Source organism: Trichosurus vulpecula, chromosome 1 (assembly GCF_011100635.1).
Source record: "Trichosurus vulpecula isolate mTriVul1 chromosome 1, mTriVul1.pri, whole genome shotgun sequence".
Taxonomy (NCBI): Eukaryota; Metazoa; Chordata; class Mammalia; order Diprotodontia; family Phalangeridae; genus Trichosurus; species Trichosurus vulpecula.
In genome coordinates this window covers 559038007-559056490 of record NC_050573.1, presented here as the reverse complement: position 1 = coordinate 559056490, position 18484 = coordinate 559038007, and the positions used below count along the sequence as shown (strand labels likewise).

The window sequence follows — 18484 nt, the reverse complement described above, 5'->3', positions numbered from 1 at the left end:
TCTAACAGGCTTCAAACCAGCTGTTCTAAATCTGTTGCTAAGGGGATAGTTACATTGTAATTTCATTAATCATTCAACAAGCATTAAGTGCCACTTTGTCCAGCACTGTGCTAGGATAAAAAAGTAAACGTGAAATACTGCCTGCCCTCAAACAGCTTGTATTTTACATCTGACTGAAGAGCCAAGGCTCCTTCTACCATGCTCCACAGGGGTTTGATAATGCTATAGTTTGTTTAGCTCTTCCTAAAACAATCAAACCCTTGCATTGTTTCTTATTTTTCCTTGAGGTGGTAGGGAGGACAGGAATAAGCATTTACATAGTGACTACAATATGCTAAACATGCTACATATTCCCTACAGATTCTCATTTTTTTTTCTTTTGGAGGGAAAGAACACCTTTAAGAAGACGTATATTTTACTAAAAAGCGCACTAAACTGACAGAAGACGGGTTTGAGACCAGCTTTCACCCTTACTAGCTAGCCGAGACACTAGAAAAAGTCATTTAACTCCTCTGTGTCTTAGTTTCATGCTCTGTAAAAGGAAGATGGGTAATCATGCTTGCAGAATCTTCCCCTTGAACAGGTTGTTAGAGATTTCTCATTCATTCTCAATCAATCCACTGTACTAGGTGCTGAGATTTAAAGACAGTATTCCCGAAGAACTAAAGGGAGAGACAAAATAGGTTAAGCCCAGATAGGGAAGGGCTTTAAAGCTAGCTAGAACAGTTTGGATTTTATCCTTGAGACAAGAGGAAACCGCTGGAGTTTATTGAGGACAGGACGGACACAGGTACGTCCTTAAGGGATAATCTTTTGTCAGCAGCGTGGATGATGTGGGGAGACACCAGAGGCGGGGAGATCGGTAGGAGGCCATCGTAATAATCTAAGCTAGAGGTGATGACCTGAAGCATTAGCTGTGTGGAGAGGGGAGTTCATATAAATGAATTTAAATGTAATTGGTTTCACCTGTAATCTTATGTAATTTATTTTAGGCATTTGAAAACATTATTCTGACAGGGGACCTAAAGCAGATTGCAAAAGGGGTCCACAACAATCACGAAAAGGCTAAGACTTCTCATCTAGCCTAACTCTCTCATTTTCGCCGGATAAAAAAAAATACCGATGGAGGTTGCTGCTAAGAGTAGGAGCCGGGACCCGTCGTGGAACTGATGCTGAAAAGATAGTCTTCTGATTCCAAGTCCAAGGATTTTCCCCCAGACTTCAGAAACGTTCGTGCCCGGAGGATTCTGGGAATCGTAGTTCTGGGCGAATCGGCTCGAGTCATTATCGTGAGTAGGGCGCGGATGCGCACGCAGCCCCGTTGTTCGTAATTGTCGGCTCTGCCTGCGGCAGATTCGGTGTCTGGTCGGTCACGCTTTGAACTCTGATGGACACAAGCCACAAGGCTTTGATGACCCAGAGCACCCTCCCCCAACCGCCCCCATCCCCAGCCCGAGCCGCTGACCCCCTGCGGGTCTCTGGTCGGAGTGGTCGGCTTCTGCCGGCAGAGGAGCTTCTCCCGTAGGGGCAGAGTGTAGGCCTCGGGCCAGGGGAGGCCCCCCCCCCGCCCCGGCGCTGGACGCAAACTTCGCCTCGGAAGAGTTTTTCCCCCACCCGCCTCCTGTACCATCGTCTCGCCCTGGGTCTTCCTTTGGCGCGCCTCAGTGTCTCCCGAAGACCCAGCCGGGGAGGCGGGAGCGGCTCGCTGCCTTGTGGAGAGGGGGCTAGGTGGAGAGACCGCGACGGTCCTCGACTAAGAGACACGGTCTCGGACCCAGCGGAGTTTACATCCCAAGCAAAATGCATGCCTTTTTCAGCTATGAGCAGCATGGAGTGGTGGGAGAAGGAATCTCTTTGTGTGTCTGTCTGCATGTGTGTATTTCTATTAAAAAAAATCAGCATAGTGTAGGATAAAGGGCACTGAGCCGGGAGAGATCTGAGTTCAGGTGCTGGGGCTCTGACCCTGGTCCTGATATTTACTCAGACAACTTCGGTTAATCAGTTCAGCCAACTCAAATCTGAGTTTCTTCATCTGTACAATGCAGATCATAAGACTTTTTCTAACTAGCTCACAGGGCATGTGAATGTAAAAGTGTTAAATATAAGTATATATACATATATATGTCTATGTATGTGTGTGTGTAAAACTAAACAGTTGTGTGTATCTGAAACAATGCTGCAAGATTAACACCTCGTATAACAACAGTATTCTACTGTTGCGCACTACTTACTTTCTGGGCTATTTGTATATCCACAGCCTCTTAACAATCTTAGGATCCTGAAGTCAGATGGTGTGTGACTAAAAAACCTTGGTTCTTTCAGTTAACCACGAAACATATGTAGATGTTTGTGTGTCTTTGTCCACAGCACCCCTCAAGAATGTACGCAGGTATCCAGTCTGAGGCCGAAGGGAACTGGCTCTCTTCTGGGAATTCGGATTTGAAGTCCATGGTGACAGTCCCAGGTGGAGAGATGCTGGCCCTGAATAACATGATGACCATCTCTCTGAACCCACAAATCCTGGCAATGCATGAACAAAATAGGGATGATTCAAGGGAACAGGTAACCACCCTAGGAAGAGAAAAATTTGACCATGAGGCTTTTCGCCAGAGCTTCAGATGTTTTCCATACCCAGAGAGAGCTGGACCTCGTCAGGCTGTGAACCAGCTCTGGGAACTCTGCCTTCAGTGGTTGAGGCCAGAGATTCACACAAAGGAGCAGATCCTGGAGCTCCTGGTGCTGGAGCAATTCCTGACCATCTTACCCGGTGAGATCAGGGTTTGGGTGAAGTCACAGCATCCAGAGAACATTGAGGAGGTGGTCACCCTGGTGGAGGATTTGACCCAAATGCTTGAGGAGGAAGGTGAGAACTGAAGAAAGATAGAAGGAAAAAGTAAACTCTCTTCAGGGTGTAAAGGGAGGTCTCTTGAAGAAAGATACTACCTGGAATCTGAGGACAGGGAGTGAGAACCTTTTTAATCTAAAAGTTGATCCTCTTGTCTTATGTTATCCAGCTGCATCTTTTCCTTGTCTGCCCCCCTTCTCCCCCTCCCCTCCCCTACCCCTTCTGTTTCCCTACCTATTTGTGTGACATCTGGCTATAAAATGGGAGAACATTCTTTATGGGCTGTTTTTGTGGGAGTGAGGAAACAGTCAAATATTCATCTCTTTGTAAATTCTTATGGGGAGTTACCTCCACAGTTTTACTTTGAGCATCAGTGAATCAGTAAACAATTATGAATAGTCTTCCTGTGTTCCTGGCACTGTGATAGGGGCAGGGGATACAGATACAAAAATGAGACAGTTCATATCCTCAAAGAATACACATTCTACTTGGGGGAATCAACATGATCACAGATAAGTAGATATAGGGTAGCTACAAAATAAATATAGAGTGATTTCAAGGCTGGGAAGGGATAATGATAACAACAAGAGGAAAGGCTGCTTGAAGGAAGTGGTGCTTGAGCTGAGCCTTGAAAGAAGATAGGACAGCTATAGGAATTCTAAGAGATGGAGATGAGGATAGAGAATGTTTCAGGCATGGCTGTAAGAGAACAGCCTGTACAAATGCACAGAGGTGGGAACTGGAATGTCTTACGTGGGAAACAGCCAGTAGGCCGGGTTAGCAGGAATGTAGAGTGTAGGAAGGGGAGTAATATGTAATCAGCCTGGAAGATGGGCTACAGCCAGATAGTGGAGGAAGGGCTTTACATGTTAAACAGAAGTTTATATGCTGAAGTTACTGAAGTGTCTTATTCAGGGAAATGACATGGTTAGACCTGCCCTTTAGGAATATCAATTTGGCTGCTTTATGGAGGTTAGATTGGAGAAAGGAGAGAGTGGGATGTAGGGGGACTAATCAACAGGCTCTTAGAATAATCCACATGAGTGATGTGGTCCTGAATTAGAGTTGTTGTGGAGAGAAGGGACAAACTTGAGAGATGTTGAGAAGGTTGAGTGAACAAAACCTGTGAATTGACTGGGTATGGTACATGAGTGAGACTGATGCATCAGTATGCAAACCTAGGTGGTTTGAAGAATCATGTTATCTCAGCAGAAGTAGGGAAGTTAGTAGGAACAGTTAGTTTGGGGAAAAGAAAAGTTAAGTTTTGAATGTGTGGATTGGTTTTAAGGAGCCTATAGGACATTCAAGTGGAGAAGTCTTGGTGGCACTTGGAAATGTGGGACTGGAACTCAGCATACAGATGAAGATTAGAAATGTATACATGGGAGTCATCTTCATGGAGGTGCCAGATGAATTCATGGAATCTGCTGAGATCACTGAAAGAGAATGAACAGGGAGTGCTCAGATGGAGCCCTGTGGTATACATACTTGCCTTAGCTAGAATGGGACATGGAGGATGATGAGGACTACAAAAGAGCAGTGCCCCTGAATGGAGTTGTCAACAGTGTTAATGCTATGGTGAGGTCAAGAAGTCAGAGACCTATGAAAAGGGCCATTTAGCGATAAAAAGTTCATTAGTGACTTTGGAGAGAACAGTTTCAATCCAGTGGTGACAATGGAATTCAGATTACAAGGCATTAAGAAGTAAGTGGGGAGATGAGAAAGTGGGGGCGATGAGTTTATACAGCTTTTTCTAGGAGTATAGCTTTGAAGGGGAGGTGAGATAGAGAACAATCATTAGAGAGGATGAAGTGAGAATTTTATAAGAGTAGGAGATGTGAGCATGGTTATAGGAAGCAAGAAAGGATCCACTGGGTGAGGAGAGGTTGACAATTAGAGTGTATTATAAAGGAAACAAATTTGAGGAGAAGATAGATTCAAGGATACTAATAGAGGGGTTGTTGGCAAGGCTTTGAGACTGGAGCAAAGGAGGAGAGAAAGAGAGATGTATATTTTGAGGTGATTTGAAGTGTTAAGTTGGGGAAGGGAAGGAGCTAGCAATTGGCCTCCATCTTGTAGTTACTGAGAAGGAAGGGCAGGGTTGGGTGGGTGTGTTGAAGAGTGGAGAGAATGCTTAGAATATCCTCTGGAAATTAGGATAGTAAATTAGGGAAGAGTTAAAGGATTGTTTGGCACCTGGGAAGGTCCAGTTGAGATTGTAGAACATATTTTTATTGGACCTAATCAGGATGGTTGTTTGACTTTTTCCAGTGACATACGAAAGCACCACACTAGATGACAAAAAGGTGGCTAAAAGCAGGTAATCTAAAGCTGGAGTTTGGAAAGGGCTCAACAGCAATAGGACATTGGGGCATGAGATTAAAGTATTGAAGACGGTGAACCAGTTAAGTAACTGGTTAACTGGTCAAGATTTTAGGGGGAAGAATATAGGGCCAGAGTAGGGAGAAACAGAGTAACAGGAAGTTGTAGTGAAGACAGAGAATACGTTTAGGAAGCTAGAGAATAGTACAAAGCACAAAGAGAGATGGAAAGACAGAAAGTTATGATCCGAAAGAAGCATGTCAGAGTTATGGAATGTGAAGGTAGAATATCTGTGGATAATGATGAAATCAAGGATAGGGCTATACCTGTGTGTGGCTGAGGTGGAGTGACAGTATGGATTTTAGGAGCTGTTGAGGTGGATGAACTCCGGAAAAGGGTATCTGGGGACGTCGGCAAATCTAAATTGAGGTCTTGGGCATAAAGAACAGAGATGAGAGGAAGTCCTTGTGCCAGGTACTGAACTCTTTGAGAAAAAAAATTGGAGCCAATAAATAGTAGCTACCAGAATGGTTTGGGCTATTTGGGCAGAGGAAATCTCGAAGGAGGAGATGTTACTGAGTGAGGATAGTAGGGAGAGGGCCTGGAAGTGTAGTGAGGAGCAAGAAGCATGTCCTCCTCAACCAGTGTGTCAGTATGCAGGATGGTGAGGGCGGTGGGGGGGAGGTGAGGAGAAAAGGTACGTCTAGTATTAATGTGAATGACCGGAGATGCAAAATCTTGTGAGGAAAGCTAGATTTCTGTGATAGCTAGGTAGATGGAACACGACATGAAGAAGTTTAATATGAGGGACAATTTGTTAAAAGCAAAATTAGGCTTTTGGAGGGCACAGTGGAAAAGTTAGAGAGGTATAGGTACCTGAATAGAACATGACTGACATGGATGATTATGAGGGAGAGTGATGGCTAGGGCTCAGCATTAAACATTTTTATTTAGAATGCTTTTTATCGTTTACAAGCCCTGTAAGGTGAATATGACATATATAATTAGCCTACTTCTACAGATGAGAAAACTAAGGTATAGTATGATCGGTTGAGTTGCTCAGGGATGCACAACAGTTGTTAAGCTTGGTCTTGACCCTTTGTGCCTAAGTCTCATATGTGCTGTTACAATGATATAGCACTTTCTATCTAACAGAAAACATTACGTTTCTTAAGAAGTAGTTTTCTAAAAGGAAGTCAGCAAATTGGTTTATTCTATCTTCTTAAACAGATAGTTCCTCATGGGGAAAAACTGTGGCAGAAATACTAAAATTTACACTCCAGGTGGCATATTAGATTGGGCATAGAATGATTAAACAAACCAGGCTGTATATCCGATGTTTGAATCTAAATTCTCTCCTTGGAAATGTGCTGTCACTATAGGGACATAAAGTTAGAGCTCCAAGTGGAATTGCCATTTTTTCTGAATTTGTAAGAGCCTGGCCACTGAGTTTATTTTCATTCTTTCTTCTCCCTAGTTCCAAGTTCTCAAGATTCTCCTCTTCTCCAAGAGGGAAGCACAGAGAAGGAGGGAATATCTGCTGTGTTACCAATAGCCAGCTTTCAGGTAAGTTAGAATGTGCTTTCCTTTTCCTACAGTGCATATTTGAGTCAGTCCAGACACTTTTCTGTTCTATTTGGCTTGGGCTTCTCTTCCCGAAAAAGGCTTTTCTAGAGATGTGAACTCCTGTTATTTTTCCCCCAGACACTGGACCTATTCTGAGGGATGGTGGACTCCATAGGGAATACTCTGTTTTCTTTGCCAAACTGTCATTCATTTTAGTCTGGTAGGTGCTCACATAGTAACTTAGTGTAGTGGAGTCCAAGACCCAGATTCAAGTTTCTCCTTTGATGCAAAATGGTTTTGTGATAATGGGGCAAATTGTTTAGCCTCTCTGTGCTCTAGGAAACTCTAAGACTTTAAGCTGCAGATAAGGTACAGATCTGCATTGGTTCAGGTAGTTCCCAACTGGGAACTCCTTATGCTGCTAAAGCCATAGGTACGTTTTAGAAATGTGCTCACTGGCCTGGCAGTTATTCTGAAGGATACAAAAGAAATGTAAAATAGAGTCTTTGGAAACAAGGACATTGTAATCTTATTTGAATGCCAAATCTAACATAAAAAAATAAAAAGAAATGCAAAGCATTAAGTGTCATACTTCATGATACAGATACAAATTGGCTTCTTTTTACTGCTCCCTTTGAATTGGCTTTGATCTCCCACTTGCATACCTTTTCTCAGGCTGTCTCCACACCTGCAATGTTTTCACTCCTTATCTCTGTTTCTTCTAATCTTTAGCTCCCTTTGGGTTTCAATTTACAGCCAGTTCTTAAGGGAGGCCTTTATTTGATTTGTGTCTATTTTGCATTTACTTATCTGATACATGTTATTTACCTCCAATTGACTGTAAGGTCCTTGACCCAGAGATGGTTTGCTTTTTATATATTACCACCTCCTAGCACATAGTAGGTGTAAATAGGAGTAAATGCTTTCAAAATGGAATTTTCTAATGAGACAACCCAAGTGTGTTTTCTATTCATTCTTTCATTCCTTTGAGAATGATTTCTGTAATTATGATTGTTAAATCTACAGGTTTAGGAAGGAAGTGCATGACTTATTTAATTTTTATTCTTACCACTTCTAAGACAAAGGAATAAAGGTGAACTTCAGCAAATTAACAGGAATATTTATGTGCCATGTGCCCCACAGAAGATCTTTCAGCACTACCAAGCTTTAGTGACTATTTATGGGAGGGAGGTTCCCATTGGCTGATAGGATTCAGTGGTTCTCAAGTTGCAAGCTCCTTATCATTAGAGGATCTATTGCATTTTCCTTTTATGCCTTAAATATGATATAAAGTGATATATATAGGAGATAGATCTGCAATAACAAATTGTTCAGGATGACCCTGCAGCCCGAACAGCATCCAAAGCATTTCTGATGCACCCTGTTCATTTCTTTCACTGCCAGCTTCATGTTATGATTGATGTAGCAGTGAACAAGCAGCAAGATGCAAGGAAATCCTAGACAAGCAGAAATGTGTTTTCTCTTTCAGGAAACCATCACATTCCAGGATGTGGCTCCAGACTTCACTTGGGAAGAGTGGGCACAATTGGACCCTGGTCAGCAGGACCTCTGTAGGGATGTGCTGATGGAAAACTATAGAAACCTGGTCTTTATTGGTACATCTTTCCCTTTTGACTTCCAGTTTTCACTTTGGGATGTTTTTGCTTCTCTTTGATGTCAGAAGTGTTAGCTTAGTTTTCAATTACTGTACAGATGCCGGGAATTCTTAGGTTACTTTGAGCCAGTCTCTAAGATTTTTCTATTCATCCTTCCCCGGTTAAAGATTTTTGCCACGTAGAACTAAAAATGGAGTAACTTCATTTCTCCATTGCTATCTCTGATAAAGTCCTTTTCCAATCAATTGCTTCCCTTGTCTAGGATTTCCTGTGAGGATTCTAGTGCAGATACCAGGAGTAGGAGACTTGTATTTGTATGTGAGGAAAAATAATGGACTTCAGTGTCTTTTTGAGCTGAAATCAGTTCTATGATACATTTTCCCTATAAGTTTAAGAACTCATGACTAAATATCCTTCCAAAATCCTTTGAAATCCCCTTTGGGTCTTCTTAGCATATTTCTCTTTACTAACTATTAGAGGGTTTGGATCATATGATGAAATGACTCCTTCCTTGGTGTAAACGGCCATTTTGTTTTTCTTTTCCATGCATAGGACTTTCAGTTTCCCAACCAGATGTGATCTCCCAGTTGGAGCATGGAGAAGTACCATGGTTGCTGAAGAATGAAGCTCCAGGAAGCATCTGCCCATGTGAGTGAATGACAAACCATCAAATGGGAATCAACAACCAACATGTGCTCAGAAGGGTGGTGCTGGTGCCTTGGATAGAGTGCTTGGCCTGGAGTCAGGAAGACTCTTCCTGAGTTCAAATCCAAACTCAGACACTTAATAGCTGTGTGACCTTGGGCAAGTCACTTAACCCTGTTCATCTCAGTTTCTTCATCTGTAAAATGAGCTGGAGAAAGAAATGGCAAATCACTCCAGTATCTTTGCCAAGAAAACTCCCAAATGGGGTCACAAAAAGTCAGACATGATTGACAACAACAGTTAACTCAGATGATCAGTCAGAGAGAAAACATTTTTAAAATGTTACTCCAGTAACCATACCTTAAAGCTTCCCAGATTTTTGGAGAAGGGGTGAAATCACCTGGTTTGAGCTGTTACATATATTTTCGTTACCAACAAGTAACGTGTGTCCTGTGCCTCTAATCTCTTAACACTCAACTAGGATCTGTAAGGGATCTTAGAGGCCACCTCCAACTGTCTCATTTTACAAATGACAAACTGAGACTTAGTTAAGGACTTCACCTCTGGTTATATTCCTTTCTTTATACACTAGAACCTAGCTTCAGCATGCGTTGATTTTTGGAAGCTGCTCTTAAAAGGCATCACTGGTTTTCTTCTATTTAAATCCAGGGGTCTTTTCATAATCTTCATTTTATATCTCTTTCCCTTATGAGATGGTATTGAATAGAATCACAGAATGTCATGGTTGAAAGACCTTAGAGGCCATCTAGTTCAACCCATACTTGAACAAGAATCCCTCTGTGACATGACCACTGCCTGTAGTCCAGCCTTGCTTGAAGATTTTTCATGAAGAGGAACATACTACAGTGGAGTAATAGCCCATGTCATTTTTATCTTAGTAGTTCTGATTTACTTTACAGGTTGAGTGAAGGCATTGGTGGGTCATGGACATGATTAAATTCGTGTTAAAATAGGTCTAATCTGACAAGTTGTATTCAAGGGACTTTGGAAGGGTCCAGGTGTGAGGTGATGAAGTCCTGCATTCTTTCCTGTCTCGGCAACACTTGTTCATCATTATTTCCTTAATATCTCATTTGTTTAGCAGCACCTTTATTTATTTCTCCAACTTTTCAGCCTCTTTTTAAATACCAAGTCTCTTTTGGCGTGTCCAATGACATCATTTTTAACTTTCCAAAGCAGTTTGTGAGGTAGATTATACAAAAGCTTCTCTTTCTTTGACTTAGTGGAAAAGAGCTTTGGACTTGGATTTAGAAGACCTGTGTTATGTTGGTCAAGAACAAACCCCAAACTTAAAAAAGATTTTTAGAAAGAATCTTATTAAGTCAATTTGGCAAAGGGGAGAACCGGAAAAGGTGTGGTTTACTCCCTGAAACTTCTAAGTTTTACATTCTGTGAAGTTCAAACAAGGGTATTCACTAGGCAGTTTCCAGATGAGGTATGTGAGTTGCTTGAGATATATGTCAGCAAGTAAGTCTAAACATTCAATAAAGATTTGGGTGGGGCCAAAAGAGGAGCTTTTGGGTGAGGTCACAATCCAAACATTTCTTGCCACAAAGCTACCCTGGAGGATCTCTGGGGTCAGTATAACATACATCCTGAGACAAACCATACCAATAAATAATAAGGTATTTTCCCCACAGTTCACACCCAAGCTCTGTTGCTTATGATCTGTTAGGACTTTGGACAAAATACTTAAAAGTACTTACTTTCTAGATTATTACCATTGAAAGGGACCTCAGAGGCCCTAGTCCAACTTATATCTAAACCTAGATCTGTGTGATATATCTAAGGAGGCCTCCTTTGAGGAGGAATCTGCTATCTCCCCAAAAATGTCTGTTTTTTTTTTTATTTTTGTTCTGACTTTGGTTTCATCCATGTGGCAAATTCCTACTACAGAAACTTCTTCCACAAATGCTGATTGCAAACTCCACTGTGACATGCAGTGTTAGGGATTTTCTTGGAGTTCAGAAATGATTTGGCCATGATCACATAACCAGAATGTGTCTGAGGCAGGGCTTGAACCTAAGGCTTCCTGACTGATGCCTGCATTCTACCTGTTGCACCATAATGCCTTTTAAAATAAATCATAAATTATCCAATATATAGAAGGCCTTTTTTAACTACGGAAAAACAATGAGTTGTAGTCCAATGTAACATCTCAGATGATTATAAATAACCCCCAATGATGAGGTTTAGACTGTGGGAGCCCCCTTGAACTCCCCCTGAATCTTCCTACTACATGAGGCTTTTGCCTGAGGCCATAAGCCCTTCATTATTGCTAGGCCCAAATTGTCTGGCTAGTTTCCACCCTTGATCCTATCAAAGTGACTATGCCTAAATCTGTTACCCTTAAACTAGCCTAGCCCTACATTGTCTGTTATCTCCAGACAGCCTTCAGCTACTTCCCACCCTTAATCCCATTCTCTTGGTTCCTGGAGTCTGACCTCTGGTCACCCCAGTCCCAACAACTCCTCCTTAGACTCCTCCTCAAGACCCTCTCTAAACCCCTTCTCCCATCACCCCAGGACCACACTAGATCCCTCCCACAATCTTTCTATATATAAGTTTCATCTTGCCTCCATGAAGGCACTCATATTCAATCTACCTTAGATGGAATCAGGCCCACTTGTGAAAATGAGCATCACAAAGGGTGAGATTTCTTAAGACAACCCAATATGGTGAATCTGTAATAAACTTTGTCTTTCTTTGGCTGTGAGAAGGCTTGAGTTGAATTCATTCGAGCAGGACCCAGTGTGTTGGTATTCTGGGGTCTCGAGCACCCCTAAAAATTTATGGTTCCCTGACCTCTTCACCAACATATTTTATTCTTATTTCTGAATAGTAAACCAAAATGCTTAATCTTTGTAAGATTGACTCCTCGAAACTAGCTATAATAGGAACAACATCTACATCATGTAGACTAAGCTAGTTTTCCCTTAAAAAGTATTGAAATTGCTTCAAGACTTATCTATTTAGAGTACCAAGGAAAGGCTTGCATTGTTGGTGTAGCTCACGATGGTCTTAGTGCAAAAGCCATCTTATAAGGAGTTTCTTTCTCAAGCAGCATACAAGCTTTTAACCCTTGTGCCTATGTGGCTAGTGAAGCTGTCCAGTTGAATCAGTGGTCTTTGCTAAATATCCTTTCTGTGCCTTGGCTATGCAAGCTTCCTTTTGTTAACTGTAAGGTGGTATACAAGTGTCTCATTTTACCCCAATTCTAATTCCAAACCCGTACTGTTGCCCCAGTACCCCGAAATATCCACACACCGGTTCCTGCCCAAATGAATTTGATCCAAGCCTTCTTTCAGCCAAAGAAAAAGATCTGCCATGTTGGCCACTCTTAAGAAATCTCACCATTGACTAGACTATGCGCCACATTGGGCAGACTCTTAAGAGCCTGAGCTTTGGTGATGCTTGTGTAGACGAGCGGGCCAGAACAGTCTGTGCCCAGCTAGATTGAATCTGAGCACCTTCACGGAGGTACGATGGATCTTACATACAGAAAGAATGTAGGAGGGATCTGTGTTTGTCCAAGTAGTCTGGTGTGGAGGAGTGGTTTAGGGAGGATCCTGATGGAACTGGGGTGGGGTCAGACTCCAGGAATGGGACTAAGGGTGGGAAATAGCTGAAGCCTATCTAGAGATAGACTCCACAGACAGTGGAGGGCTAACAGATCCGGGTATAGATATTTTGATAGGATCCAGGGTGGAAAGTAGCCTGGGGTGAACCAGAACCGACAACAAGGAGGGGTAACAGACCTGGTCATTAAAAGCTTATGGCCTCAAGAGAATGCCAGATAGAGTGGGAAGATTCAAGGTGGGGTTCAAGGAGGTTCCCAGAGCCTATACCCCATCAGTACCACCAGACAGCCCAAGTCAGAACTGGCCTTACACTAGTTAACCTTAGAAGATTGTTGTTGCTGGTGAAAGAAAAATTTAGTACTGCAACGTCACTTTCCAATGCGTTATCCTTTTTAAAATGTACTTCCCATACTGCAAGGTGAAAGTTAGCTTCTGCCTTTGATTTGTAGGCTAAAGAGATTGCTCAGTGCTCCTCTACACCCCAAAAAATGTAGTGTGGCAGACATTTGGTAAAGAAGTTTTGAATGTCCTGAATTGTGAGATAAACAGATATAATTGTTTTCCACTTAACTGAGTGTTTTTAAGAAATTAGTGTTAGAGTAAGTTTTTTCTGATGGTTTTGTATAAGGTATTTTTGAAAAATCCAAATGTGTGATTAAAAAGTCTTGGCTTCTGATAATCTGCTTTCACCAGTATTTGTTAATCTTAATATTTCCTCTGTCTCCTTTGTTTAGCCAGTCAGTGCCCTTGTTTATTCCTTTCTCTTTTCAGATTATTGTCAGAGGCGAAGACTATTAAAACAGCAGTCAATAAAGATATATATCTATAAATAGTATTTTTTCTTGATAAGGTACATAGTACAAAGTATACACTCATCGCTTTAGAATTGGTTTTAGGTGAACTGTGTTCAAATCTCATTTCTGTTCCTTGTTAGCTATTTCCTTGCAGGTAGATCATTTAATTAAGCTTCCCTTTCTCCTTCTAGCAAAGTACAATGGTGATAATTGTAGTGATGACCACACAGGGTTTCTGTGATGAAAACACTTTGTTGATATTAAAGAGACTGTAGAAATACGAGTTATTTCACGCGGCCTTTTCTGCATTGTGTTATTTAGTTCTTGAGATAACTTTATTTCTTCCAGCAAAGAGGGTGTTTATATTTTTAAATTTCTTTCAGATTGGGACGTCGGACCTGAAGCAGAGTTTATTCCAATGTGGGGAACTACTGTAGACGAGTCATCTCAGGAGACACTGATGGAAAGAACTATGGGGCATAGTTCCTGGGACTCTAGACTGGAGGAAGCTTTTAAATGCTATGGCTCACTAGTGAGGCATCAGGGCCATCAGCAAACACATTTGAAACAAGTAACAATCACGCATAAAGAAACTTTAAGTATGGAGAGAGGCTCTGAAAACAATGAATTTGGGGGATGCTTCAGTCTGAGCTCAATCTTTGTTACACAACAGAGAGTTCCTATAGTAAGTCAGTCAATCGACAATCATTTATTAGGTGCCTATTATGTGCCAGGCACTATTTTAGGCACTGGGGATGCAAATAGAATAAATGAGACAATTCCTAGTCTTTATAGCTTTGACACACATGGAAAGAGTTTCCAAGATAATTCAGAATTAAATAAAAGTCAAAAAATCTATGCAGGGAATTATAGATTGATGTATAATGAATTTGGGGAAGCCTTCAGCCAGATGTCACAATTTAACGTTCATCATGCAGGTCATTCTGGAGAGAAACCCTATAAATGTAATGAATGTGGGAAAGCCTTTACCCAAAGGGCAAGCCTTACTCAACATCACCGTATTCATTCTGGAGAGAAACCTTTTAAATGTAATGAATGTGGGAAGGCCTTCACCCAGAGGGCACATCTTACTCAACATCTATTTACTCATAATGGTGAGAAACCTTTTAAGTGTTATCAATGTGGGAAAGCCTTCATCCAGATCTCACAGCTTAATATTCATCAAAGAATTCATTCGGGTGTGAGATCTTATATTTGTAATGATTGTGGGAAAGCCTTCACCCAGAGGACAAACCTTACCCAACATCAGAGGATTCATTCGGGAGAGAAACCTTTTAAATGTAATGAGTGTGGGAAAGCCTTTACTCAAAGGGCACACCTTACCCAACATATGTTTACTCACAGTGGATCTAAACCTTTTAAGTGTAATGAATGCGGAAAAGCTTATAGTCAGCTTTCACAGCTTAATGTTCATCGGAGAATTCATTCTGGAGAGAAATCCTATAAGTGTAATGAATGTTCAAAAGTCTTTCCCATGTGGGCAGAACTTACTCGACATCTGAGAACTCATTCTGGAGAGAAACCTTATAAATGTAATGAATGTGGGAAAGCCTTTACTCAGAGAGCAAGCCTTACTCAACATCACAGAATTCATTCTGGAGAAAAACCTTATAAATGTAATGAATGTGGGAAAGCCTTCACCAAGAGGGCACATCTTACCCAGCATCAGTTTACTCACAGTGGAGAGAAACCATTTAAGTGTAATGAATGTGGGAAAGCCTATGGCCAATTTTCACAGCTTAATATTCACCTAAGAATTCATTCTGGAGAAAGATCTTATAAGTGTAATGAATGTGGGAAAGCCTTCACTCAAAGGGCAAGCCTTACTCAACATCAGAGAATTCATTCTGGAGAAAAACCTTATAAATGTAATGAATGTGGGAAAGCCTTCACCCAAAGAGCACATCTAACTCAACATCAGTTTACTCATAATGGAGAGAAACATTTTAAGTGCAATGAATGTGGAAAAGCCTATAGCCAGATTTCACAGCTCAATATTCATCGAAGAATTCATTCTGGGGAGAAATCCTACAAATGTAATGAATGTGAGAAAATTTTCCCCAAATGGGCAGACCTTAATCGACATCAGAGAATTCATTCTGGAGAGAAACCTTATAAATGTAATGAATGTGAGAAAGCCTTTACCCAGAGGGCACACCTCAGTCGACATTTGCTTACTCATAGTGGAGAGAAACCCTTTAAGTGCAATGACTGCGGAAAAGCCTTCACCCAGAGGGCATATGCTCTTCAACATCAGAGAATTCATTTGGGAGAGCAGTGCCTTACACCTAGTAGGAGCTTAATAAACATTTGTGAATTGAAGTGAATTAAAGTTGAAGTGAATTAAAATGCTTTCTTGAAATCTAAGTAGCCTCTGTCTACTGCAGTGATGTCAAACTCAAATAGAAATGGGTGTTCTAATCTGTATATAAGGGTCCCCGTGCCACCATATTGACTTGGTTTTAAAATGTAATGTTATCAATGTGTTATTGTGTTTTTATTTGTTTGGTTCAATATTTCCCAATTACATTTTAATCTAGGTAAGCCTCCAGAGCATGTGTGACACCTTTGCTCTACTACCCTGTCAAATAAGAAAAGGTTTTTGATAAACTCATATCAGCTTTTTTTTGTTTTGCCACACCAATTCTTAATTAGCTTAACTTCCCTTTCTGGCTTATGAACTACCCTCTGCTAATGTGGGAATGAAAGTTTAAGTTCATTCCTTTATAGATCCATTTGTAGACCCTTTTAGTTTTATTTTTTTTAAATGGGGATGTTTGCGCTTTTCCAAAAGCTTTCACAGATTACTGATGGTGGCTCTGTTTTCAGATCTACCAATTCATTTAGCATGCCAGTATGTAATAACTGGTGATATGAACTCATAGAGGGTAGCTAGAGGCTACTTGAGTGTCTCCTCACTTATCTTTGGTTTACTTGATGCTATTAATTTTTCTTCTAGTCTCCTCAGTCCATAGATTTTTCTTCTTGGAAGAGAAAACAGTGTAAGAGGTAAGTAGATTAGTCAGTCATTTAACAGTCATCATCTTCTGATGATGTGGTATGCTCACTTCTTGGCAGAAGTGACAGACTGGTGGAACACAGTGAGACACTTTGAGACATTGAGGGTTTCTGCTAGAGGGAGACTTAGGAATAAAGATGGGTAGTGATAGTGGTGCACAAAAGAGAAGAAAAATGTCAATGAAACATTTAAGAAATACACAAGATCAGAAAAAAAGTTCAGAGAGATGAACAAGCAGGGCAGTTTTGTTTCAGTCATGTTAAATTTAACATTCTTTAAAAATGTAAGAGTTCACATTTCCTTTTTTCTGTTTGTATATTGATATGTTTAAGTTCAAATTAAAATTAAATTTTATAAATCATGTTACCATTAGCTTATCCACTAAAATCATGTTACCATCAGTTTATCTACTCTTAGCTGCAGTTACTTTTTTGATCTTCCTCTTATGCACAGTCTAATTGAAATAACCCTTTTGTTATCCTTCACATTCATTGGTAGTCTCAGTTCATTCTAGCCTTTGCACTCTTGACACAATATTTATGGGGCTGTCCTCCTTTTTTGTGTTCACCTTCAGTTGTCCTTCCATCTTCCATACTTACCTTTTTAAGAACTGCAGGATGAGTTTTGTTTGCATCTACTCTGAGGCTTTCTTTCCCCACCTCATTGGAAATTTCTCATTGTGTCTTACTGTGTCTTCAGTACCTTTCAGAATGTTGTTATTCGTGAGGGCTTTACATTACTTGTGGGCTAATCTCCTCTGCTAAGCAATAGGTCTTTGGATCCTACTTATTTTTTTTTTCTTTCAACTCTTTAGGAGAACTCTATTCTCCTAAATCTCAGGTGCACACCAAATTCTGCTTGGCTTCACTCTACAAGGGAATGACCATTAGTCTCCAGGGTTCCTGTCATTTCTGCTTCAGAAGTTTAGTTAGTTCTTTCCTGTTGAGAAAATTCAGGTTCAGATGACCAGTTTCCTTTATTGCCCCTCTACCTTTTGAAGGTTGAAATCACTATCAAAGCAAGTCACAAATTTATCATTTGCATTACTTTTGGTAGAGAGTGTGGATAGTTAAAGTCCTCCATCCCTACTTCTGTTCCACATTTTTTATTTTTCTCAATCTCATCTAAATTCTCTTTGTCTAGGTGAATTAACATATATTTTAATACACAAGTGGATCTATAATCTCGCTTATGTAAGTATACAACAGTGTGTTCTATCCATGCCTGCCAATCTTTTGGGACTATTGTATGTCTTCCCATAACTTTTAACATAGGTATGGACACCTAATGTGCTAGGGGCCTAATTTAAATTCTCTGACATTGCTGAAATACCAGTGGGATGCACAGGCTGTTCAGTTGTATCTCATTCTTGTTGCATGACTGGACATCTGCGTTTTTTTTAAAACTATACATGTCTTTCATAACATGAGATCATAGATTTAGAACTAGAAGGAACCTCAAGACCATCTAGTACCTTTCTGCTAGAAGGCTATGTTTCAATGTGAATACTAAAACTATCAGATACTGGATGTAGAAACTGGAAGGGAACTCAGAGGACAGCTAGTTCAGTACTCCACTCCATTTTAGAGATGAGGAAATTGAGGTCCAGGGTCAGAGACAGGATTTGAACCTGTGTCCTCTAGCTCTAAAGCCATTACTCACTACTGTATCACACTGACTCCTGTATCCTTTATACCACATGTTTCTTGCTAAAGCTTTTAATGCAGTTAATATTTTCTATTTAATCTTTTGTTGTCACTGCTATCCCTTGTTTAAAAAAAATATTTATTGATACTTTTTTTTACATTGCTGTCACTTCCCAGTAATTACTTCCCCCTATCAGAGAACCTTTCTTTATAACAACAAAGCATAAATAAGCAAAACAAATACATTGACTATGTTGGACAACATAAGCCTTGTTTTTTGCTATTGTCTACCACCAGTCTACCAAGAGTCATAGGTACAGAACTTGAAGGAACCTCAGAGACCATCAAGTCCTTTACCCCCATTTTCCAGATGAGAAAACAGGTCCAGGCAGGTTAAGTGGCTTGCCG

The 18484-nt window shown here is 40.7% G+C and overlaps 1 protein-coding gene across 1 annotated transcript; it reads left to right on the top strand.

Moving 5' to 3' along the window:
- Positions 1–1323: 1323 nt before the first annotated feature.
- LOC118839460 (zinc finger protein 665-like) lies at positions 1324–15738 on the top strand. The gene is made up of 6 exons (XM_036746929.1): positions 1324–1836; positions 2368–2863; positions 6645–6733; positions 8223–8349; positions 8902–8997; positions 13774–15738. Exons 1-6 carry the CDS (start codon positions 1801–1803, stop codon positions 15735–15737), a joined length of 2808 nt encoding a protein of 935 aa, XP_036602824.1. The 5' UTR covers positions 1324–1800; the 3' UTR covers position 15738.
- The last annotated feature ends 2746 nt before the right edge of the window (positions 15739–18484 follow it).

Excerpts from the sequence above, each read along its gene's own strand:
- LOC118839460 (XM_036746929.1), top strand. The coding sequence starts at position 1,801 with ATGCATGCCTTTTTCAGCTATGAGCAGCATGGAGTG. Across the intron at positions 2,864-6,644 it reads CCAAATGCTTGAGGAGGAAG|TTCCAAGTTCTCAAGATTCT; the intron begins GTGAGAACTGAA and ends TCTTCTCCCTAG. Across the intron at positions 6,734-8,222 it reads TACCAATAGCCAGCTTTCAG|GAAACCATCACATTCCAGGA; the intron begins GTAAGTTAGAAT and ends TTTCTCTTTCAG.